We start from the raw sequence: 26,128 nt of genomic DNA, 5'->3' as shown, positions 1-26,128 counted from the left end.
GTCATTTATTTTCTTATTTCCAGGGCTTAATCACAGGGTGTGGTTCAGTGGAAGCCCTTCAGGTAAGGTTTTCCAAATTGAGTTATATAAAAAACAGTGTGGAAATACAGCTTATTTTATGCTAGTCAGAAGTTCTGATTGACTTTCCAAAACAAGATCATGGAGCTCCTATTTTTAAGCATGTGTGTGTCCACTGCTGCAATGTCAGATTCACACAAATAAGATATTCAGGATGGAGACCAGGTGGCCTCAACCCTCAACTTGGCTTGTTTAGTGCTGCTGTGGACAATAGCCCAGTTTACTTGTTCATGAATCCATGTGGTTTCAATTATGTGTGATTTCCTGCTAAAACTGGACGTGGTTCCTGTAGGACCATCTGGGTCCCGGGCAGGACCCCGCTGTGCCCATGTGCGCACTGTTGCTCAGCAGCACAAAGTTCAGCAGGATGGCAGGGAGTTCGGTTTACCAGGCTGAGGAAGGTGGCCTGGTGCCACAGCAGAGACTGTGAAGTGGTGCCAGGAACTTTCCAAGTGCTTCGAAAGGGGTTCTCCTCCTCAGAATGATCAGTCTGAACCTGTGGTATCTCCATCAGTCCTGCAGGTTTTAGGACAACAGATTGAAGACACTTCCCACTGTGTTGGCCTGACAGAGGGGCAGAGAAAAGAAAGAGGCTGCCTGCTGCTGCAGAGGAAAGTGAACCAGCAGGATCCTTGCTTCCTCCAAGTTCGAGTTATTGTCTCTTTGCTCATTTGGTTGTTTGTTTTAGATAATTTTTGTGAGTTTATTTGAGTCAAACTGATGATCTGGGGAGCATCAAATGCTCCAGTGTGTCTTTGCTTATGAGATCGTCATATCTACTGGCCATTTTGAAACCTGAACTCCAGGGTCAGACCCATGAAGGGACAAGAGAACAGACCAAACTTTTGTTAGTTCACAGAACTCCAATTCTTTATTAATCACAGCTTGCTCACAATGACATACAGGAAAATAGCACTAATGAAGAGTAAATATGCAGGCAGCAACCTTCAGGAGTTGGAAGTTGGGGGAGAAACGACTTCAAAACTGCAATAGGTAATTACGGTGGGTATCTGGTGATTCCCTTAGTTGGCACTATGCCCTGTGTACCCCCTTAACTGTGTCAGCTCTCACAGATGGATTGATTTTTTTTTTAAATCAGCAGGATTGCCTCACACTGGGGAAGAAAGACCAGTTTAAGTGGAAGTCCACAGTGTTTCCAATTGTGTGTTGTATCTGTATGTGTTTCAATGCAACAACCAACTCACAGTTTCCAAGCGAAAAGTATTCTTCAGTAGCATCATGTACTTGTACTAAGGTAAGAGCTTAAAATGAACATCATCAATCATGGCATCCACAAATGAGCCACCTGACACATTAATTAATTCATTCCATCCAAAGAACTTAAACTAGAGATTTAAGCAATTTCACGGCTGCTGGAACCGTTTGAAACGTAGCACTTTAAAGGTTCGGTTTTTTTGCTTCTACCCAGATTGACTTCAGGTTTGTCCTCTTATCCATCCCTTTCTAAAACCAAAGCATATTGGTAGCACACAGTCCAGTAGAAACGAAAGTCAATGCTATGATTGGTGGTTATCCTTAACCTGTTTTTTTTTCCCATGTTTAGGCAGTACGTAGATTATGGTGTGGAGACATCACACCTATGTATGGTGTAGGGATGGTGTTAGTCAAGTTCAGAAGTGATAGAGCTGTCTAGGCCATTAGGCAATGGTGGATTTCTAGCACCATAGACTGTCTACTGACCCCGTTTTTCTGTTGGAATGAAAATGGCAGGGAAGGGAGTCAGACACAAGGAGCTTTGAAAAGAACAGACCTAGCAAATTCATTTGAGTGGAAAGACACAACATCAAAGCCTGTTACAGGACATGTAAGATTATGAAATAACTTGCATAATGCAATACTTGTATTTTTTAACAAAAATGTAAGTATTTACAAAATAAGATCCAAGGTACTTTTTAAACATCAAGCAAAACATTCTGCAAAGAGACCGTATTGATTTCTTTTATTTTTTGATTCTTTTTTTTAATAGTGAGTTCTTTTTAAACCATGTCATACATTTTCCATACTGATATCATGTGATCCATTATGATATAGGCAGGGGGATTTCCCAGCAGTGGGGCATGCCACACCCTCCATCGGCTCAGCCAGACAGTTCCACCTGCAGTTCCTTGTTCCTGCGCACCTCCGCAGCATGCCTCTCCTGAAAAATAAGGAGCAGCAATGTCACCGAGCCTGACGTTTACTCAACACAGAGTCAGGAGGGCCTGCCCCTTCCTTTACATGCTATGTGCTTGACTGCAAGTAACTCAGTTTGATTTCTGCCTTTAGGAAATTTTCTCATTTTCCAAGAAAGGAAAACATGGGAACCAGTATGTGTCACATTGCAGAAGATCTTACAAGACTTATGGCATCTTTAAAAAACAACTACTGTATTTGATTAAAACTGTGACCAAAAGAGAATTTTAAATATTGTGGGCACTGTATAAATCCAGAGAATAGCAATAAAATGTCATATTGTTTTTCCTCTTGTTTTTAATGGTGTTTTCCTTTTCCCTAATATTTTAAGGGCTTTATAACTCCTGATGGACACTTTAGGGGCATTAGATACAAAAGTGCCCTGGCCTATATCAAAAGATAGTAATCAGAGTAATTGGATGTCCATTTAAATATTTAGCCTTGAAGTTGTATGTTTAACGAATATATGCATTAGTGTTAAAATGGTTATACCTGCTTTAACTTATTTTTCAAAATTAACTATATGTTACAGTTCCCAGTTGGGTCTGAGGAAAGAGCAGCTATTGCTCAGGATCACTGATGCCATCAGGTGGGGAATTTTCCACAGGCTGAACTGAAGTGTCCTGCTGCAGTAAGATCAGGGTGTCCCATTCCTAGCAATGCCAGGTGGTTTTTTGAGGGGAGGGGGACCTAGGATGTGAGACAAAGGTGGAGTCACAATTATTCTTTCTAGAACACAGTGGTTCTCTGTTGTCCATGTTACAAGCACCTGTCAGCAGCATCTCCTCGGTTAGTGGTGTGGGAAAGTGGGAACTAAGGACAAATGGAGGAAGACTGACTGGTTCAGGGTCAGGTCTATAGATTTTAGCCAGTGGAACTTTGCCCTCCTGCATCTCAGCCAAGCTTGACCTGACCCATTTAGGTGAAACCTAATGACATAGTTCTGAGAATATGAAAAGACTAGCTTATATGAGCAAATAAATCTCAACTTTAAGGTTTTGGTTAAGGTACCAGTGGCCGTTCTGGCTTCTGCCCAGGTCACCCTGAACTTCACACATCCTGAGAGCCTCATATGCCCTGCTCTAGCAAAGCTTTCAAAAATTCCTTAAGCATACAGGTGCCCATGAAAATCTCCATGAAATTTAAATGTATATATTTTTAGGGTTTATGTATGACTTCCTTTGGTTCTGGTCTGATATTTGTAGTCATAGAATGGGAGGGAAAACAAAGAGTCACTGGAATGTCAGGATAAGGCTGCCAGATTCTTAGATGAGATGGTCCAACTCTAATAGATGACATAAAAGTTCCTAAGAAATACTCAGAAAACAGGACATTGATCTTGTTTACTCTGTGTTCTGATGGCAGGGACACTCCCACACCTCCCTGTACCTCCAGTGCCTGCCACGTAATAGCACCCAGTACAGAAGGGGAGGGTGCTGCTCAGAAAAGGATAGAGGCAGCCTTTTTCAAAGGTCTTCTTTCTCAATGCTCTGTCTGATTTTTGGGAATGGACAGAACTATACTACTCAGAGCTACACTGTCCATTTTCAAAGGTATTTTTAAGGGGTGGTGGTGGAGGTGGTGGTGGCTAGTTAGCACAGAGCCTGCAGAAGGGCAAGAAAAAACATTTTCTGGAGGATCTCCAGGACTGCACCTCCTGACTGATGGGGATCAGTTTATGTATAGGGGCAAGGAGGAAGGCACCAGCGTATCAGCACACAAGGAAATGGACATTCCCCAGTAGCTATTCTTTACATTGGTGTCATGGGATGTTGTTATAGCCAAATTTTCCATGTAAATATTCCTACATGGAGACAATGAGCTTCCCACCATTCATAAATACTCTGTCCTTTTCTGACAAATATATTTTCCAACTTAATATTTATATACTTATTTCATATTAAAGATTAAACTAAAATTAAACATTATATATTTATATTTATTTATGAAGTATTTAATATTTCCAATAGATTGTCTCTGAAGGGTTGCCCTGCAGTCTTTCATACACTTGTAAAGTTGTAAAGCACAAATCAGCCTCCCTGAATCCATTCCCCACTGGAAAGTGTGACAAATTCCAGCCTCCCTTTTGGGTCCCTATTCCCGGCCCACCCTGCAATCCCACCGGGTCAGTCTATACTGGGAGGCCCAGTGCACGGGGGATCTGTCCTCTGCACATGCATATTTTGATCGTGTCGTGGTGCTCGGGTGTGTCTGAATGAGTGCATCTGCTCAAGGCTCTGTGGTGATTACCTTTTCCTGCAGACGTTCAATAATAGCAGCTAGATTAGCCTCACGGTTCTCCTTAATCTGTTCCATTTTCAGGATCAGCTTTTCCTCTGCCATTTTGCTGAAGTTGTTGTTTTCCTCCAGCGCCTTCTGCAGAACTTCTCGCTCGTGCTCCCGCTTCTCTGCCAGCTGTTTCAGCACCTGGGCCTCCTGAGACTGCGCAAGAGAAACAGTCACTCAAGGCAAGCCGAGGGGAACAGCGTCCCAGACTCCAGTGAGCTCTCAGCAGACGAACAGTCTGTCCAGTCTCCAGCTCTGCTGTCCATCCTGTCTCATCCCTCTGGCTCAAGGTTTCCACAGGGTGGTTAGTGGGGAAATGTGGTTAGCTGGATTTTCAGATGTGAATTTTTTGGACAGGCCGTCTTAGAAGAAGAAATATTTAACCCTCATCGAGGAATTTTTGTTTCTGTTTTTCATAAGTTGCTGCTAAACATTTATACAACAGGGGATGACTGTAGTTAATCACTGGATAGCAACATCCATTGAAGCCTGAGCACAATAGCAGGACTGAGGCAAGCTCTGTCTTTTCTCTGGTTCTTTGTTTTTTCGATAAGATGTAGGCTGGGTCCTGCAATGAGCTTGACTCCCTGCTTTCAACAATCTAATCCCCAAATTTACTTTCTTGTTTTATTCCATGCCTGCCTCCTCTGCCCCCCTTTTATTCATGTGCCCAGTTACCTTTCCAGACTTGTCTGCAGCGTGAACAATGTCCACATGGCCACAGACAACAAGTCCTTTTTCGGACCTTTCTGTGACATTCTGAGGTCCCTGGGTCATCTTTGAAACCCCATGGTTGCTCATGATTAGACCAGAAACTTTTTCTCCACGTTTTAAGGACTGTGACCCTCCTGCAGCAGCAGGGGGAGATAAAGTTCTGTTACAGTGAATGTTAGCAATCACTTAGGAGCTTGATAAAAGTGTAAATGCCTGGTATCCACCTCTAGAGATTCCAATTCTGTGACTCTTTGGTGAGACCTAAGAATCTGTATTTTTGATAAGCATCCCTAGGGGTTATAATACAGTCAGTTCTCAGTCTACTTTTTGAAAAATACACTGGGATTGGCTTTGGTGTCAGGCCTGTGTTCAAGTTTTAGTTGTGTTGGTGACCCTGGACATGTTAACTTCTATCCATATTCATTTTCTTCTCCACAATTACATACTAATTAATACTGAACTATCCACACTTAAGCCCAAATTATTACCCACTGATTGTTTCTGGGTAATTCCTTGGGATTGCTGATCCTCTGAGATGGCCTTCACAGAACTAAATGTGAGAGTCTAAACAATGGTAGATCAAACATATTTCACAGACTGTGAAGTATTACTACCATTAAAAGCATTAATAGGAAACCATTTTTGTTTGTGGTAGTGGTTGGGGGGCCTCATTGGACAAATCTTGATGTATAAATAATACGAAGTCTGACAGGAGAAGAAACTTCCCTTCAAATAAAATTCTATAGGAATGGTAAAATCAGAAGCCTTAAGAATTCTTGTTGATGTGTTTATTTCAGTGTTGAGGGACTCATTGGGAATTAGAAAGAAAATCCTGGGAACTGGCCCCACTTCTGGTTTTAACCCCATAATGGTTTCATTGACATCTCCGTGGACCCCCCACTTGGAAAATTCCTGCTCTATTAGAGTGTTCCATAAAACCAACATGAAAAATAAAGAGAAAATGCTCACACAAAATAAGTTCAAAATCAATGGAGTCTTTCTGGAAGAAATATGAAAAATATTTTCTAGGTTCATCCTTGTGACTTTAGGTGGGACTATTGGTAAAGTGTCCCATGTTGTTTTTGTTTATTTCCTGCTACTGGGACTACTGAATTGTTTCAGAGAGAAAGAGAGACTGAGTGAAGGTGTGTGTGTGTGTTTAAAGTGTCTCTCTGAGAGCAGCCTTCATGCAATTAATACTTTTTGGCATATGGATAATGATAGTGCCTATCTCATAAGATTGCTTGTGAGCGTCAAATGAAACAATGTTTGCAAGGTAATCAGCACAGTGTTTAATAAGGAGTAAGTTAGTACTGAGCAAATGATAGCCATTATTATGGAAAGTAAAACTCAAAGTCCTGTCACTGGGAGATGATGGCAATTGAACCTATTGGTATGGCTAAACTCAAATGTAAAACTTTGGCTATCTCATGTATGTAGTTATTTGTTCAAACTTTTTTGGTTATTGACATCAGTGGATTCAGGGGGCCTCATGCTGATGACAGTCAACCCTTCCCTGCCTTCCTCCTCCACACCCACACTCACCCACTGAATGGGCTATATAAAATTTTACAGGAAAGTAAGCATCTCAGAGAAATAGGAGGAAACATCTGATCCTTCATCTTGGAAAATTCAGTTCAACCTAAGTAGCCTCCAGTCCAGAACACTCTCTAGAGGGAGAGAAGTCTGGGTTATCACAAAACAAGGTTTCCACGTGCCCAAGAGCTAGAGATAAAGTTGCAACCTAGGTTTCTCTCCTAACGGACAGGAAACCATGTGGCAGCTTCAGGAGAGAAAACCACATAGATAAAAATAAACCATGTCAAAATCCTCTATCTGTAGCAGCCCTTTTGGATGGTTATCCTCTGTGCTAAAAGCAAGTAGATGTGTGAAACTTCTAGTCGGTGAGTTAGCAGGTCCTTCCCTTGTTTCCTCCTCAGACTATCCAACATGGCCCTAGATAGGACCTACCTGGATAGATAGAAGCTACCTGGGTTTTCCATGGCTACTTTTTGGAGAGGAAGCTGGGAGAATTACCGTGAATGGTTATCAAGAGACAACTACATGATTTTTAATTTTCAGATGCTCAAACTAACTTTGGCACTTTGCATCCTTAATTGTCTTTTGTGAAAGAGCTAATGACATTCGGGAGACAGCAGGGGAGAAGGCCTGAGAAAGGAAGCCCTTGGAATTTAAAAGGCTAAAATAACAACATACACCCTTTAAAACATCTTGCCTTGGTGGGACATGCTTGTTCTGTGTGAGCAAACACCCACAGGCACCACTGCCATGATGGAGAGAAGTCTGTTGCATTTACTAGAGTGGCGTTTGGCTGGGTTGAAATGCCCCAATTAATGGTGTTAGTACTTTTGCAGCGACTGGGGCTAAATGAGATTAGCCCCAGCCTAGGTGTCAAGTGCATTCTGTTAGCACAATTAGTGGGGTGAAACAGAAACAGAAGGCAAACAGTACAGAGTGTTCTCATGTGAGATCCCTGTAACATGACACAGGCTGGCCACACTCAGGGCTTCGGAGGTACTTTCCAACATACTGGAAGGGACTGTTACAGCCACCATTGTCTCAACTAATGCATTGGTAGGACCTAATAATAATCTATGTTCCTAATATTTAAAGTTCAAGTCCATGAAAAAAATTACAGGATGAGAAGTTGATTACAAAATGAATTCTTTACTGAGAAAATATTTACGGCTCCCTATTTTGGTCCTTCCTCACTGGTGCTCAACTCTTAAACAAGTTCTTCAGGGAGCTAATAGTCTTGAGGGCCTTTCCTTGGTTCCTATGTCTCTGTATCTACACTGCTATGGAAAATCATAGTTATTTTCTCTTTCATAGCCTAGCATCTAGATAACCACTGCCTGTAACTTCTCTAACTTGCTTCTTGGAGAAATAATGTTCTCTCATTAATCTCGCTGGATCCTCTAGTCACAGCCACAAGGAAGAAAATTGGTTCTGATCCCAGTATTTTACCAATAAGCAAATAAACATTTATTCCAGAAAAGTACATGAAAACATGACAGGAAATGAGTATGAGGATGAAGGATAAAAATTAGATCTATAGAAGTGGAAGCAGTTGCCTTCATTTTTGTAGAAGTCAAGTCCTCACTTCATGGTCAAATAAGTCCTTTTACTTTATCCCTTGCTTATATAGATTAGCAGAGAGCAATCTTGATTACACTGACTGACAGGGAGGCTAGACAGCTGGGATTTGCTGAAAGCTATTAAAAATAAATTTGTTCAAGGGAAAAGGATCTGGCCATGAAGGGACATTTCTGAAGCTATTCAGAAATGTACCTAATGTAGAAGTTCACTGAAATACTAAAATAGAAAATTAGGGCATAAGAATGATCAGCTGATATAATGGAAATGCCAAGGTGAAGTATTTATAGAACCAAGACATCCACCACGGCATTCTGGTAGACTAAGGAAGCTTTTCCATCCTGCCCTTGTAATAACAGAAGTGTGTTATTACCAAACAGCTTCTCTAGACATAAACCTTCTCACAATGATCTCAAAAATCACTGGAGTAAGTACATGAGAGGCACACAAAGGGAGAAATAATGAGCCTGGGAAAAGAGTTATTGTACATTTAGGAGCACTTGAACATTTTCCAAAGAGGTTTATTACCATTTCTTATGTTACTGAGTATAAGAGTTTAATTGCTGTGCAAATGAAATGGAAGATAAATTTGAGTTAAGTGGTTTATAAAACTCACTTTAATGCTAGGTACACATAGGAGGTTTAAGGCTACATTTAGATAGGTCTGGTTTTCTATTTACTTCTAAAGTAAATGTACCTTCCTATCCCACTATTTTCTTGTCCCTTCTCATCATTTGTATATATTACTTGCTGTCTAGAACCACTTATCAGACACTAGATGTCATTGTAATACGTTAAATGATATCTTTAATTACTGAATTACTGTTAACAATGAAAGAAAATGTTAACCCAAATAAAGTTATAAATAATGCCTTATTAAAATATGACAAATGAATATAATTGTATGAAACAAAAAGGTGTGATCTTCACTTTGTGCTGAAGGATCAGAAGTAGGCTAAGAAATATAAAATGATTAAAATCTAAAGGTCTTTAGAATGAACCAATCAGCTAAAGCCTGTAATGCATGTACTGTGGGTGACTCCTTGGAACAGAATTATGGAGGAGGGAGTGACACCCACGAGGAGTCTGTGGCCCACAGGCATGATCTCTGAGGAGCAGAAAGCCTTCTGATTGTTGAGTCACGAATAATCCAGCATTTTAGTTCAGAATCCATTGCTATGCAAAGTGCTACTTCTTTTCCTGGGTTTGACTTTAACTGCCATTTATAACGTGAGATGCCAACAAATAGAAAATATAAGTCTATCAAGTTTGGTGACTAACGATCCACTTTTATGCCATTTTATTAAAAACAAGCAACACATCTTTCTTTCTGAGATTCAGTGACTTTAGAGTTGATTATGCCAATATTGTTGGTATGCCATTATAAATCACTGGACCAGTTTGAGTAGCATTCTTTTTAATTTAATCTATTTTAGCATGAAATTTTATCAGTGTCATTTAAATCCTTAACTTTTCATCATTTTTTCATAATGTTATTTTTTCAAGCCACTTAATAATATTTTTTACCTATTAACTTTTCTTTCTTTGTAGAAAGAATTTGAAAAATAATATTCTTAATATTTAAAAATGTTTATGAACTACATTGTATGTTAGCATTCCAGTATCTGTGTTAATGGGAAGCTTCCTTTCTTTATAAAATTGTGAGTTTGCTAGACTATCATATCTGTGAGGTCAGGAACTGGATGGGTTTGTACCCAATAACAGCTAACAGTGTGTTCACAGTGTTTGTTTTATGTCTTTATGACTACTATAAGTAACTCTTATAGTTACTCTTTTAATTATCACAATACCTTTGTGCTATAGATCCAATTATTTGTCTCATTTTACAGGTAGGTAAAATAGGACATAGAGTTTAGTGACTGGCACAAAGTCATACAGCTGTTAAATGGTGGTGCCAAACTTTGAATCATAGGCATTCTCTTAGCCATGTACACTTAACCACTATGCTTTAAAAACACTCTTAAACACTGTGTTTGGCTTGGAATGTCCATATAATTTACTGTCCAAACTGGGACACTGATGGGATTGAAATAGTAATAATGACATCAAAATAGCAGGAGTCAGCTGGAGTTGTCCTGGGCCAACTGGGATGTATGGTTAGCTTAGCTCTTCTGCCTCTTGCTAAATAAATGTCTGTTGAATAAATAAATGGATGGATGGAAGGATGGATGGGTGGACGACAAAAGTGTTCATATCATTTCACCCATGTGAGTCAGTTGCAGTTTGGAAACATTGATTTCAAAACATGAGCTTCAAGCTGACCTCATGAAATAATATGGTCTCATGGAGGTGAACACTAATTCTCAGAGACAATAAAAAAGGGAGATGTCTTTTAGCCATGTGGTCAATTTCTAGTTCAACTCAGTTATATGAAGGTATAATTGTGGGTAAGTTGTTGCTCAGGGACAGGAATATTACTAGGATCATAAGTAGTTAACTCACGGAGTTTTATGAAAACTCCCAGTTAATTTGATCATCTTTTCATTGTTCTTGTTTTTCCTTTAATAGTTTCTTTCAAATTAAATACATAACCTAGAACCATAACGATGTTGAATTTTCATCTCTAAGTTTCCATTTTAGCTCAGTCACTGAGTTTGTAATCTAATCAAGTCACGGCATCCGCATATATGAATCCCATGCCTGTGACCTCTAACATACCAGCACTTGGGTGAGAACTTGGCCTTGAGTGTGTGTGCTCTCTCCCATTACAGCTCATTATTTATATCTGTCAGCAGCAAAGTCTTGATGGGCTGTAACTGAATAACCTAAATTAATTAGCTTATTACCTAAAGGTATTAGGTGAATTACCTAAAATAATTCCATTTGGGTTGAATAAAGGTATTTTGATGGGATGGACTCCTATAATCACATAGTTGGTAACGATATATTCAGACATAATTTCTATCACTGTGTTTAAAGTCCTTGGGATTTCTGAGTGCCTTCCATTTTTAACACCCTTGACTTTTCTTTGTCATCTGATTGTGTAAAATTGAAATTTGTTAAAAGAAAAGATCTCTAATACAAATAGGGACCAATGGGAAAAAGAGAAAAAATGCCACCAAGGCTTAGAAGTGAGTAGAGGAAGATAGTCATAGATCCCAAAGAGGGTCCTGATCTTGGGAGGAGCAACTTCAAGGGCAAGTAGCCAAGCCTTGAGGAGGACAGGGCAACCTCCTGGTGTTTATCATGAGGGAAGCCACTTTTATAATAAGGGATCCAAATGGGGGAGGGGTACCACAGTATTAAAGTTCTTTCAGTGTCTGAGACCTCTGGCTTGGCAAGTCTAAAAGCAGCAGTCTTTGCTTGAAGTAGGCTGACTCTAGGTCTACTGAAGACCTACACGTATTCAGGAGTCATTGTCCTCTGGAACTTCTGCTTGGTGTATGGGTGTGTGTTGTGCATGTGTGTGAGAGAGAGGGACTGGGTACATAAATCTCTACTCACTATGTTATAGACATGAAGCTATTATAACCTATGTCAACTACAATTAAAAATAAATTTAAAGAAATTACGGAAAATTACCTTTCTTCTTTCCTCAGCGGCCTCTAGTTTTTTCTGGATCTCCTCCAGGGACAGGTCTTTCTTCTTTGGAGAAGCTAAAGTTCGTGGGGCTTCTGAGATGGGAGATGGTGGCTTTAAGATCAGCTCAAAAGCTTGGCCAGAGGCACGTTTGTTGATTTGCTTCACTTCCATGTCTGAGAAATAAATATTTGAGAATGTTAAGCATACAGAGCATGATGCATCATCTTAGTTTAATAATTTGAATTCTAGCAATTGAAAATAACATTGCTACCCTGTCAAATAGGAATAAAATGCAGCATAGGATCATTTGCTCTACCTTGTTTTGAAGATATAAGACCTCTTTCTTCAGTATAATTATGGATATATTTTAACAAAATAAATATTTACAGTGTTGGGGAATTCAACAATGTCCATAGGGAGTTGAGTAATGGCAGGCATACTTAGGAAAATATAGCCTGCATTGATTTTAATCTAAACTTCATTTTCCTTTGAATAAATATGAGCTTCACATGAAAAGCAAGTAGCACAGATATAGGTGTTTGTGTGTGTATAAGTTACTATGGCTGGAGGCATTTTCAGACTAACTGATGATGGAAATAACAAAGTTCTCCAGTTTCCTATATATAATCCTGTGGTTGGAAATTGCAGGTGCTGTTAGAATGAATGTAGCTCCCTGAGGGGATGGAAATGCTGGGCCCCAGCATTGCTCCTGTGCAAACCCTGCCTGTTCCCTGTGTACCCTTCGATGCATTTGTTGAGCAGAGTCGTCATCAGGCATGTGTAGTGTCCACTCTGAGAAAGACACTGTGATAGGGTCCCTGTCTTCAAGGTGCTTAGAGTCTAGCAGGGACAATAAAACAAGATCCCACTGTAATATCATTGCTTCTACTTTGTTGCTTCTTAGAACAACTTCCTTCAGGATGTCTCAGCTGTAGACAGGAGCCTGGAAAGGGTTACTGTGTTGGAGGAGGAAAAGGTGACATCTGCTTAGCTAAGTCACACACTGTGTGCATTTAACAACTGAAGAATGGTTAGCCATGTTTTTCACTGGCAGCTTAGGTGCAAAAGATAAGCAGAATAGCAGACCCTCCAGTTTTAATGCTGTATAATATGATTTATAATATAAAGTAATATAATTTGTAATATAAAATAGAGTGATAGCTAACATCTGCTATGGCATTTATGATTACACAACTTAAACTTAGGAAAAGATAATGATTTCTTAGAAGCTCATTGGACAGCTCTCATTTTCAGATGAGTGTAGCATATTTGGGGTCCTGGACTGCTCCCTGGTCCAGGCTTGTTCTGCTCTCTGAACGCTAGCACATTTTCTGCTCTGTCTCTGCATCTTACAGGTATTCAAAATAGCTATCATTTTCCAATCCAAGTTCTACCCCTGCAGGTTAAAACATCCTCAGTGCCCCAGAATGACCATTTCTAGATCATTACCCTTGCACTGCTCCTTAATCCTGAAGTGCTCTCTAATTATTAACGTCCCTTTAGAGCTGTGGCAACCAAACTGGCCAGGTGTCTAGGTAAGTTCTGACTAGAGCAGAGTGCAGTAGAAATATTGCTTCTCCTGATGCAAATTCTATGCTTTCATTAAAGTTCTTTTGCTTGGTTAGTGCACTTTGAAATTGTACTCAAATGAAACCCAGATACACAGGAAGTGACCTTAGATCCTCAAAGGCCAACAGACAAGGCTGACAAAACCAGTTCAATATGTGTATTAGATGTGATGTGGGTGGTTTTCACAAATGTAAAAATGTTTTTAATTTTCTTGAAGGTGTCCAAGTTTATAGTTATATCTTTAATAAAATTCAATAAAAATTATAGGACCTTATGAAAAAGGATGTGAAGATAAATAAAGGATGTGAAGGCAAATAAAAATGTCTTGTTTGATAAGGTGATGGGATTCTAGGCTTAGGTTAGACATCCAGGAATGGAAACTGCCTGTATTTGCAACCAAATAGTAAGCACCCCTCACTAATTGTGTGACACAGGAAGTTAGTTAACTTCTTTAAGCTTTTACTGCCTCATCTAAAAGATGCAGAAAAAGAGTACATTTCTTATAACATTGTTGTGACAATTAAAAGGTAAAAGATACTTGTCCAAATTCATCAAATTACATCCATTAAAGTATGCAGTGTTTTGTAAAGTACGTAGTGTGTCAATTATTGCTCAATAAAGCTGTTTTAAAAAATTAAATTACCAAGATGTTCTAAAAAAACTATACTAAATGTAAAGCTCAGGCCATTTACACTAAGTGCATGTAAATGTAAATAATGATAATAATAATAATATGTTACATCTTTGTTATCATAATTATTGTTATATAATTATTATTATTATCAGATAATATTTGTCTGCAATAAACCCTTCAAGTTATTATCTAAATAGAAATACAAGGCAAGGTTAAAGGCTTTAGAAATTTAAAATTCTCTACCAATTCTTTTAGGAAGCAGAGCATGAGTAATGCTGAATTGTCTGTTCAACATCTAAGACTGAGCTTATATATAACGTCTGACTTCTTTTTCCTGTCAATCCCTAAGCCAACAGAAACTGTTATTGTCTTTTCTGTCCAACCAGTACACTTTGTACATCCTCTTTCTCAGCATGTGACCACACTCCATCTCCTTATTGACTTTTATAGTGTGGTGCTTTTCTAGGTCCTGAGTTCCTGGAAGGAGCTGCCTGTGCTGTGTCTACCTTGGAGCCTCAGTGACAGCACACAGTGAGATACTGGAATCACAGAAGAAACAGCTAGAATACTAGTCATAGCTGCACCCAGCAGATTAAGGATCCATCTCATTTATTTGTTGACTGAATGAACTTGTACAAAGTCGGCATTGGGTCTACATTCTAATGAGAATTTATCAGACAAAGGATATTTCCTTAGGAAAGAGTGGACTAGCATTTATGATGTTTGTGTGATGATAGAATCATTTTGGCAAGAAAAATGCCATTGAGTCCCAGAATAGGCTTTAAAGGCACAGAGGGGTTAATGGCCACAGATCCTGTCACCTGAACTGCATTTCTTTACCCATGTGGAAAAGAAAAATAATTGCGAGCCAAACAGCCAGCAAAATATACTTCAGCTACATCTACTATATGTGAAACTGTATCAAACATTTTGATTATATTGACTGAATTAAGTAAGGATGGTATTGTTGATAATAATAGTTACCATTTTTGGTACTTACAAGGGGCCAAACTCGGTGCTAAGTGTTTGACTTGCATTACTTAGCGACATCACCCCTGAGAGGACAGCATTACACTTAAATAAGGCTCAGAGATCCTATGTGGCTTGCCAGAGGTCATGTGGCTAGCGGCAGAGCCAGGAGGGAGCAGAATGAATCAGGATAAATCAGTCTGAATGGATTATACTGCAAAACAGTGTATAGACAGACAATTCTGGGGGGTTTCTTTTTAAATCCTCTTTATCTGGGGCCTCAGTCATAAATCAGTTTTATAATTGGAACTTATTAGGTTGTTGATATGCATACACCAAATATGGGAACTTTATAAAGATTATACTAAAGCAAAAACTGGGATGGCAGTTGATTTTTCTCTCTCAAGTTTTCTAAGTATGAACATTTTTCTTGAAAATTATGATCTGCTATAATTAGAACTTAGCACATTATATTATTTGCAAAGAAAAGCCTTGGACATTTTGTGGATATTGATATGCTAGACATGACTGCAATTACAATTAAGCCATGTTTTTTTTAAAGATTTTATTTATTCATTTTTAGAGAGGGAAGGGAGGGAGAAAGAGAGAGAAACATCAATGTACGGTTGCTGGGGGTCATGGCCTGCAACCCAGGCATGTACCCTGACTGGGAATCGAACCTGCGACACTTTGGTTCGCAGCCTGTGCTCAATCCACTGAGCTACGCCAGCCAGGGCTAAGCCATGTTTTTAAGAGATGTTAATGTGTTGTTATCAGCACCAAACTTAAACTGTTTTGAGCAATAGGCAATCAATAAGGCCTAACAGCTACACACAGCAAGTCAATAGCAAAAGCCACCAAATACCAATTTAATTCTATCAGGAGTTGTGAGAGAGAAATGAATTCATCTAAGCTTTTCCAAATGATCTAGCTGCCAGGGGCATTTCCATTGTTAAACTCACCATCATAGGTGTAGATATTGATGTTGCGAGGTTCTGGGTAAAAGCAGGAGCAAATCAGTGAGAGCATGGACAGCTCCTTCATTTTTTCCTTGTAGGCTGAAACAAAGGACTTACAATTAGAATCTTTCATTTTCTTTATTTCAGTGTCACTGGTTACATTTTGCTTGCTTGCTTGTTTTGTTCATTAGGTTCAACTTGCAGGTGAGATCATATGAGAGAGAGTGGGGAAAGGGATAATGGGGGGAAATAGGGGAAGGCCTATCAAGGAACATGTATAGAGGACACATGGACAAAGCCAAAGGGGTAGGTTTGAGGGTGGGAAGTGGGGATGGGTGGGGTGGGGGACATGGTGGGTTGAAAATAGAGACAACTGTACTTGAACAACAATAAGAAAAAAATCTTTCATTTTCTATCTCCTCTTAATGCATCATTTAATTTGAATAGTAATAGCCTTATCTAGAATGTGTATGGCCAGCGACCCCACTTTGCTCTCTTTCACAAAATATAAATAGATGAAAAATTAAAACTGAACTCCAAAGTGCATACTCCTCATTACAGAAAACATAAATCACTTCTTGTAGCAGATTAGGTAAGAAGTAGGAAACAGGGAATTAGAGTAAGGAAGGTGGAAGGGATTGAGATCCAGCAGGACAGGAGGGAGAGACAGGAAAGAACTGGAGGAAGCAGAAACAGAAAATTAGTAGAGAGATCCATTCTAGTTTATGTGCATGTCTGTTTTATATAAGTGAGATTCAGGAGGTGTTCTTTGCTGGTTCAGTCTGAATGGTTACATTTTCATTTGGAGATAGGCAGAGAACTCATTAGGATGATTAGTAAGTGGATACATACTCTAGGAACCTATGCTGCTGCTTTCTCTTCCTCCCCAACTTCATTTTCCTATGTTTCCATCTTTCAACACGCACTGAAAACTTGGTCTAAAACCTGATAAGGATATCTTTTGCACTTTGAAAAACCCAGTTTGGGTGTTCACCTGGCCTAACAGCTGCAGGAGCTCAGATGAGCACCTCTTTCCTCCTTATCTCCACCTCCCCATTTCATTTTCCCCTTTCTTCTTCAAGGGTGTCCTTCTCAGGTGACCTTGGAAGGCATTGTAGCACTGTTGATTGCCACCAGGACAAGTGATGAGCAGGTGATTCTCTCACCTTTGTGATTCTTTAATTAGAGATATTAATAAATTAATAAAAATGGGAAAAAATCATAGGCACATTGTGCTCTAATTTGTGAGCAATTATAAACAGATGGTGATAATATAACATATTGAACCTTATAGGTAATTTTTGCCTTTTGGCAGAGTCTTCATATCATTACTGCAACCCAAGGGAGAGTGAATACTTTGGGAAGATGGAAACTCTCAGAAGATTAGTTTGGGTGCTACAGATAGGCGCATCACTTGTTGGCCAACAAGAAACAGATTTAACATGCAGATGCTCTAGATCTATGGAATGTTAGATTGGGAAGGTCCTGAGAGACCACTTAGTCAACTGTCCACTCACCTCACCACCAGTTTTGCAAATGAAATAGGCCCACAGAGGGCAAATTCATATGTGGCCAATGACAAAGCTGGGCCTCTGGATAAAATGCAGTAAATTAATCTCAAAGTTGCCAACAGGTGGTCAGGAATGGCTTTAGAGTCAGAGTTGCTAGATTTAGAAAATAAGTGTATAAGACACCTAGTCAAGTTTAATCCAAATATTGAATGGGACATACTAAAAGTCATTCTTTGCTTTTCTGAAATTCAGATTTAACTGGATGTCTTGTATGTCGCATGGCAACCAGAACAAATGGAACTGGATCAGAGTAGCATTGAGGAAAGCAGAGGAGGAGGCATACTTATTGTTGACATTGAATTGGGGTTCTAAAGAGCCTGTATGGAACACTCTTGTGGACTCTGAGTTCACAGAAGGATTGATAACTCCAGAAAGTACCATTCACCTTCCAATCTTGGGGAATGACACCCACTGTGCTCTAGGAGACAGCACTGTCATAGACTGTCTATGATAGAGTTGTCATAGACCACACAACAAGGATAGTAAGTCCTCCTGGGAATCAATTCTGCTCCAAGATTTTGGGTAAGATGTTTGGAAGTGTTACTCATGTAAAGGATTGTGACTTAAAACATTATATATACATGAAAATAAGCATGAATATATTTTATCTAAGAATGTTAGAATATCATGAATTTTAAGTAAATAAATTTAAGCTTGGGAGTTTAGTTTTGAGTCAACCATTAGCAATATTTTTGTGAGAAAGTTTGAGAAGCCCAGAGGTGGATGTGGGCTGGGTAGCTGTAAGACCTGGTTTGCTGGCACAGTTCTGGTTTAAGCCCATCATTAATGCCCTGTTTTGCTGTCAAGGTTTGGCCATTATATTCATCTTAGAAATAAGGAGCCATTGAACATTTCCAAAGTAGGGACTACCTGACAAAAGCCTCTTCTTTCATTTATTTGACCATTTTATACAGGAAAGATTTGTCACTAGAAGACACACTTAAGAATCAACTGAATAAACTTTAGTGGATAATGTGGTATGACTTTGGAAGATGGTAGTGCAAAGGGAAAAGAAAGGGAAATACAAGAGACTGTATGAAAGAAGCACTGTTAGGAAATATCTGACTGTGGGGCCCATAGCAGAGAGAGGGGAGAAATCTGTGTGGATGGTGGTCAAGGGAAGCTTTCCAGAGAAAGTATCACTAAAACTGAGTCCAGTAGGGGAGTTGTCCTCATAGAAAATAGGCCATAAGTTGAGATGCTGAAATATATATGATCTGGATAAACCTTTGTACTAGCAATAAAAAAATCCCAAGCAAATTCAAAGACTATTAGAAACATGCTGATAATATCTCACTATTGATATTTCATATTTTGAAATGATAATAATTTTTATTGGTTTTTGAAAATCAGCATATATTAATCTTTTCACAACATCCCAATACCAAGCAGAGTGGTATGCATGTTGCAAGGATGTAGGACGAGGTAGGTAATTCCAAATAATCTTTTTCATAGTTGGTTTCATTTTCTATTAACTATTAACATTTTCAAGTAAGAGTATTTCTCCAGTGAATTTATTTAAAATTAAGCCCACAAGATGTATAATGATTGTGTAGCAAATCCAGTCAACCTAAAGATGTATGAACAGTTATAGTTCTTCCACTCTTCCGAATTGCTACAATGAACTCTGAATGATGGTATCAGCTATTGATTGAGCACACACAATGTAGCAGGCATGGTGCTAAGCTGTCTACATGCATATTTTCATATAGTCGCCTCAGTAATGCTTTGATAGAGGTAATATAGTTAGTCCAGATTTACAGATGAAATACTCAGAAGTGAACCTGCCCAATGTGCAATAGAAGTGGAGTTTAGTTTGAACATAACTATTCACTTTATCCAATAATTTGCTCAGATTTGTTACACAGACCTTCACTGTCTCTATATTGTTTCTAACAAGAAAATAATAAGATTACTTTTTATTTATTAGTATATTAGGATTACTGAGTTTGAAATACAGAGCCCAAGACATTTTTCTCTTCCCATTTTTTTTTTGGTGTTTGTTGTTTAATTTGCACAGGTGAGTTATTGACTACATGACTATAAGTATAAAGGTTTATAGAAAGAAAGAAACTGTTTTTGAACTTGTGGATTCTACTTCATCTGAGTGGTTAGAAAGCTCAGAAAGAGTTTCCAAACAGGACTTCTGAGTATATATATTCTTGTTATTTGAGAATACATTCATATCACAGCCAATGAAATACAGAAAGTGGCAATTATCTAGGTATTTTAGGAAAAACAGTTTTACATCAGTTATTTGGGGAATTTAAGGATGATATAGTTTGGATGTAATTACCTGAAATTTTTCTATTTTTTTCCTGTATGTGTATAAATATGGGGAGTGATTCTTTTTCTTTGAGGAACAAAGAGTGGTGGAGGAGAACAAAATAATTGTTCTAGAGATTTAGCTATCAGGTTAGATATTGAGATAGAGTAAAATAAGAGATATTTTGTTTATTTGGTAAAATATGAATACATACACAATTATAATTATTTCCCCTATTCTTCTAAATGTATATCATAAAATGTAAGCCCCTTTACTTTGACTTTCAAATACTTATTTTTTAAAACTATATTTTATTGACTATGCTATTACAGTTGTCCCATTTCCCCCCTTTGCGCTGTACACACCCTCCCACCCTCATTCCCCCCTTTAGTTCATGTCCATGGGTCATACATGTAAATTCTTTGGCTTCTACATTTCCTATACTATTCTTAACCTCCGCCTGTCTATTTTCTACCTACCATTTATGCTACTTATTCTGTGTACCTTTTCCCCCTCTCTCCTCCTCCCACTCCCCTGCTGATCACCCTCCATGTGATCTCCATTTCTGTGGTTCTGTTCCTGTTCTAGTTGTTTGCTTTGTTAATTTTTGTTTTTGTTTTAGGTGTGGTTGTTAATAACTGTGAGTTTGCTGTCATTTTAATGTTCATATTTTTTATCTTCTTTTTGTTAGATAAATCCCTTAACATTTCATACAATAAGGGCTTGGTGGTGATGAACTCCTTTAACTTGACCTTATCTGAGAAGCACTTTATCTGCCCTTCCATTCTAAATGAAAATTTTGCTGGATAGAATAATCTTGGATGTAGGTCTCTGCCTTTCAGGACTTGGAATACTTCTTTCCAGCCCCTTCTTGCCTGCAAGGTCTCTTTTGAGAAATCAGCTGACAGTCTGATGGGAAGTCCTTTGTAGGTAACTGTCTCCTTTTCTCTTGCTGCTTTCAGGGTTCTGTCCTTATTTTTAATTTTAGCTAGTATAATTATGATGTACCTTGGTGTGTTCCCCTGGGCATCCTGGACTTCCTGGAAGTCTATTTCCTTTTTCAGATTGGGGAAGTTCTCCTTTATTATTTGTTCAAATAACTTTCAATTTGTTGCTCTTCCTCTTTTCCTTCTGGCACCGCTATAATTTGAATGTTGGAACATTTAAAGATGTCCTGGAGGTTCTTAAGCTTCTCGTCATGTTTTTGAATTCTTGTTTCTTCATTCTGTTCTAGCTGAATATTTCTTTCTTCCTTCTGGTCCACACTGTTGATTAGAGTCCAAGTTTCCTTCCTATCACTATTGCTTCCCTGTACATTTTCCTTTATTTCACTTAACATAGCCTTCATTTTTTCATCTAATTTGTGACCAAATTCAACCAATACTGTGAGCATTCTGATTACCAGAGTTTTGAACTGTGCATTTGATAGGTGGGCTATCTCTCTGTTGCTTAGTTGTATTTTTTCTGGTGCTTTGATCTGTTCTTTCATTTGGGTCATTTTTTTTTTTTGTCTTGGCACACCTGTTACATATAAGGGGTGGAGCCTCAGGTGTTCACCAGGGCAGGGCAACCCAGTCGCTGGGTTGTGTTGCTGTATGTGGGGAAGGGGGTCAAGATGGAACAATGGTGCTTGCTCCGCTCTCTTCTGGCTTACAGTCACTTCCCCTGCTACCCGCAAGCAAAGTGGGCCCTTTTTGTGCTGATTCCTGGGTGGGTTGGCTTTTGTACGTTCTAGGACCCTGTGGATCTCTCCAGTGAACTCTCCTGTGAGGCTGGGAGTTTCTCCCACTGCCACCTCAACCCCCACAGGTATTTTCAATCGGCAATTTGAGGCTTTATTTCCCCAAGCTAGGACCCCGAGTTGTGAGGTCAGTCTTGCTCTCCGGGTGTTCCTCCTGGTGTATCTGCACATGAATGTGGGATCACCTGCTCCACCAGCTGCTGCCTTGCCTGCCCTGCTCCACAATCCACTGCTTTGCTGGTCCACCAGCTGTCGCTTTGCCAAGAGTCCTCTCTGCCTGGCTGCCTGTCTCCACCCCTCCTGCGAGTCTAGATGGATGTTTCTTTTTTAGCTTCTTGGTTGTCAGACTTCCATACAGTTTGATTTTCTGTCAGTTCTGGTTGTTTTTTATTTTAAATTTGTTGTTGTCCTTCTTTCGGTTGTGCAAGGAGGTACACTGTGTCTACTTACACCTCCATCTTGGCTGGAAGTCTCAAATACTTCTTGATTTATATATGTTATGTTTTAACAAGAAAATAATGTATAGTATTCACAACAATATACCCCATTATTTTCAAAAGGTGAAATAAGTAAAATTTTTCAATTTTCTAGTTCATTTGGCTTGTGTGAGAATGGCCACCAAAATGAACTCTCGTGCTTCCATTTTGTTTGATTTGGAATCAACAGTGTCAGAAAATGCTTTTTGTTTATTCATACTGGGCAAAATTTTGACTTTTCAGTTGTGGCTAATGCTGAGTGTAGAGTGGCAATATGTGTGAGATTTCCTATTAACATGTGAAGGAAATTCTCTGGAAATGTTATCAATGTGCTACTCTGGGAAATATTATCTCATGTTCTCTGAATGGACAACTTGTCTGTATATGACCACAAAAACACACTCAGATGACTGGGCACAGTTGTGTACCTGTGTTTGGATGGCTCCCTTGAAGAGTGCCCAGGGTCTGTTAGCACATTCTCTTTTTCCTTTCTTTTCTTTCATTTTTGTATTAGTCTAGTGGGACTTGGAGGTGGGGTTCTTGGCTTCAATACTCAATTTGGGCCCTGGCTGGTGTGGCTCAGTGGACTGAGCACTGGCCTGCAAACTAAAGAGTCACTGGTTCGATTCCCAGTCAGGGCACAAGCTTGGGTTGCAGGCCAAGTCCCCAGTAGGTGAAGTGCTAGAGGCAACCACACATTGATGTTTCTCTCCCTCTCTTTCTCCTTCCCTTCGCCTCTGTCTAAAAATAAATAAATAAAACCTTTTAAAAATACTCAATTTGGATTCAACCTAAATTTTTCTTTTGAAAGCCTTTGTTTAGAAAGCACAAGATAAAATCAGAGAATATGTAGAATGTAGGATATAGCACTGGCTTTTACAGCAATCACATTTTTATTGGTTTCTGAGGGATTTCATTAAAAAATGTCTTTATTTTCAGTTTGCCAAATTTTATAAACATTAACTAAGGGCACCTCTTTTCTTAGGGGAAAAAATCTGTCATTTCCAGGTGGGGCTGTCTTTAGGACTGGGCTCACTGGGGAGAGAGCTGTGGGCCTTGTTAGCAGTCTTCACTGAAAGACCGGAACACAGTGGGAGAATCAGGGTTCTCTGCTAATTGGTTCTGAGACCTGAGATGCCCACCTACAGTTATGAAACACTGAGCCCACACTTTACCACCATCCTAATTGTACCCTCCATTCTTGTTGCCTCCCATTATGTGAGTCTTAATGGAGATGGGAATTAGCAATTTATTAGCTCTTTTGTGGTGCCTTCTTTTTATATGTTATAAATTAGGTTCCTGGTGCTCACTTTAACTTGATTTTGACCATACTCTTTGTGTGTGTGTGTGTGTGTGTGTGTGTGTGATGGGTCTGGTAGTTTAATTGCTTTGGAGTCCTAAAATCTGGGGTCAGATTATTTTCTAAAAGTAAAATTTGTTATCTTATTTAGTAATACTTTTGGGAACCCCTTTGCTGTGATTTTCTTCTCGAAAGATGAGATAGACTAACATGATTTTTTTAAACACTTGCATGCTAGATTGGCTTGAATTTTGGCATTAAAACAACTTTGGTTGATGGATATGTGATTGAGGATTCAATATTTAAATGAAAAATATATCTCAGGTTTTAAAAATCTATTTTGACATCCCAGCACATCACTGATATGAGGTAATGCTCTAGATATTTCTGCTAGGATGACGTCATACTAACTGGTTCAGTATAAACATGTATCCAGTTTGCACTCATTTTACTTCCCTCTCCCCAAAAGAATTATGGTTTTCTAATCTATAATGACCAGGGAGGTTTTGGAAGATTAATATTTGATCAGCTGAGGGAAAATGGAGACAACTGTACTTGAACAACAATAAGAAAAGAAAAGAAACAAACGAAAATATTTGATCAGCCAAAGCAGCATACTTTTTCTGTAGGAATAGATATTGTATCAAATAAAGTGACCTTTACCAAGGTCTAAACTGTACAACCCATCTGTGTGTTTTACAGAACATATGAGGCCCTTAAATTTCAATTAGATTGATTCTTGGCAAAGCACCTGTGACAAGGAAAAGAAATTGGATGACATGAATCAGTCCTCATGATGAAAACTGGAATAAGGACAGTAAATTGTACCTACCTGGGGCCTTGCCTTACTTGTGATGCCAGTTCAGCTCCTGCTCAGTTTAATGAGAATGTCACTATATTGTGCAGGGTCTTGTCCATTTTAATGGAAGAAATTGTTATCATCCTCCATGGAGACCACAATACATGGTGCTTTACAAGAGGCACAGAGCACTTTATTCTGTCTAGATTTCCAGATTTGATCACCAAGCCTGGTTCTGGATACTGATGAGTAATTTTTTTTAAGTCCCCAGTGCTATTAGGTAGTGGTAACGAGTCTAAGATGATAGCTAAATTGGTTGTGTCTTAAACAAGACAAAGCCAGAGTGAAAAAAAAAACAGTCTCTACCTACATAAGTGGAATTCTCACGTAAGAATGACCCTTCCCTTCCCTTCCCTTGAGTGGGATGTAGCTGCCTTCTGAGAGGCTACAACATTCTCTGAACTGTGTCTCCAAAATGGCTGAACATGGCCCCCAGGTGATTTAAACCTCTTGCCATTACTTTTTAATTTTTTGGCTGAAGAGTAGAATAACATTTTGCATCTATTCTTAATTCAGCAGCACTCTTGCTTTCTTTGCAGCTTAATCATTGCATTTGTGGGGTCAATTTCTAGGGTCAGAACTGTTTTGGCCATTAATGATAAGGATGTTGGTTTGCTTGTTCCCTTATTGTAGTATGAGAACTTTCTCCAGGAAATAAGATCCAGCTTCTATTTTTTGTGGATTTTAGAATTACTGCATTTGCAGACCATAAGATAAACCCAGGTTTTAGAGGAGGAAAATAGGGGAAAAATTGAAGCAAAAATGTGGTAAGATATTTAATCACATAAATAACATAATATTTCACCAATGTAAATGTAAACAGAACTCAACAGCAGCATTAACAACCATTATTCCTCCCAAATTTGGGGAGGAGGAGTGCATCTTACAGTCTGAAAAACATGGGTAAGTCTGACCGTGATTTATGTCTTTGTTGAATAAGGTGGTATAAGGCTACATGTATGGTAAATTGCCTATTACGTTCTCAGTGAAAACAGGAGCTTTTGGGAATGGAAAATGTCAGACATTTATTACAACTACAAACTGAAAAATGTTAATGTAAGATTCAGGTAACTTTATCTCAGTTAATGAGCCTGTTCACTTTTCCCTTGAATTGACCAGTGGTTTAAACACTGAGGATATAGATAGTGAATGCAAAGGGATATTATATATCATGAAATGGGGTTGCCTGTCTTCAGGTAATGGAATATGCTAATTCACATTCAGCATTGAGAAGAAACACACTCAGTTTAAGCAGAAACTCTGAAATAATTTATGCAGCAAGCCCTATCGGTTATTCCTAATTTAATTCCTCTGCCAATCTGAAAACTTGCTAAATATTCAGAACATATTTCTTGAACAATTTTCACATAAACCTCTATTTCTGTGATGATACAAAGTTTTCTTTTTAAAGATTTTATTTATTTATTTTTAGAGAGCAGGGAAGAGAAGGAGAGAAACATCGATGTATTGATAGGTTGGCTTTCACACGCCCCCAACTAGGGACCTGGCCCGCAACCCAGGCATGTGCCCTGATGGGAAATGAACCAGTGACCTTTCCATTCACAGGCTGGCACTCAATCCACTGAGCCACACCAGCCAGGGATGATGATACAAAGTTCCTATGCATTCCAAGAGGTTCATGTTGTTGCTGTAGTTTTGAGTGTATCTTTCAAAATTGGACTTACTATAGTTACTAGTATCAACTGTGAATAAAAGAAATATTTTAATTCAGTGTTTGTGCCATATAATACTTACTAAGGTTCCATTCCATGGAACAGAAGCCTTATCTGTGAGTGTCATCAGACTTAGAGTAGTCTCCCTAAATGCTTCCTTAGGAAATAAAGGATATGTAA

At 38.9% G+C, this 26,128-nt stretch overlaps 1 protein-coding gene across 1 annotated transcript in view; it reads right to left on the bottom strand.

Moving 5' to 3' along the window:
• Positions 1–930: 930 nt before the first annotated feature.
• Positions 931–26,128, bottom strand: part of STMN2 (stathmin 2) — a 39,832-nt gene continuing 14,634 nt past the window's right edge. Inside the window, 4 exon segments of the mRNA XM_028518965.2 lie at positions 931–2,236; positions 4,522–4,713; positions 11,932–12,104; positions 16,066–16,161. Coding sequence (XP_028374766.1) covers positions 2,177–2,236; positions 4,522–4,713; positions 11,932–12,104; positions 16,066–16,161 — 521 coding nt within the window. The 3' untranslated portion in view covers positions 931–2,176.

The sequence above is a fragment of the Phyllostomus discolor genome, chromosome 7 (genome assembly GCF_004126475.2).
Source record: "Phyllostomus discolor isolate MPI-MPIP mPhyDis1 chromosome 7, mPhyDis1.pri.v3, whole genome shotgun sequence".
NCBI lineage: Eukaryota > Metazoa > Chordata > Mammalia > Chiroptera > Phyllostomidae > Phyllostomus > Phyllostomus discolor.
The sequence above is the reverse complement of the archived record's forward strand: the minus strand, read 5'-3'. Positions and strand labels throughout refer to the sequence as shown.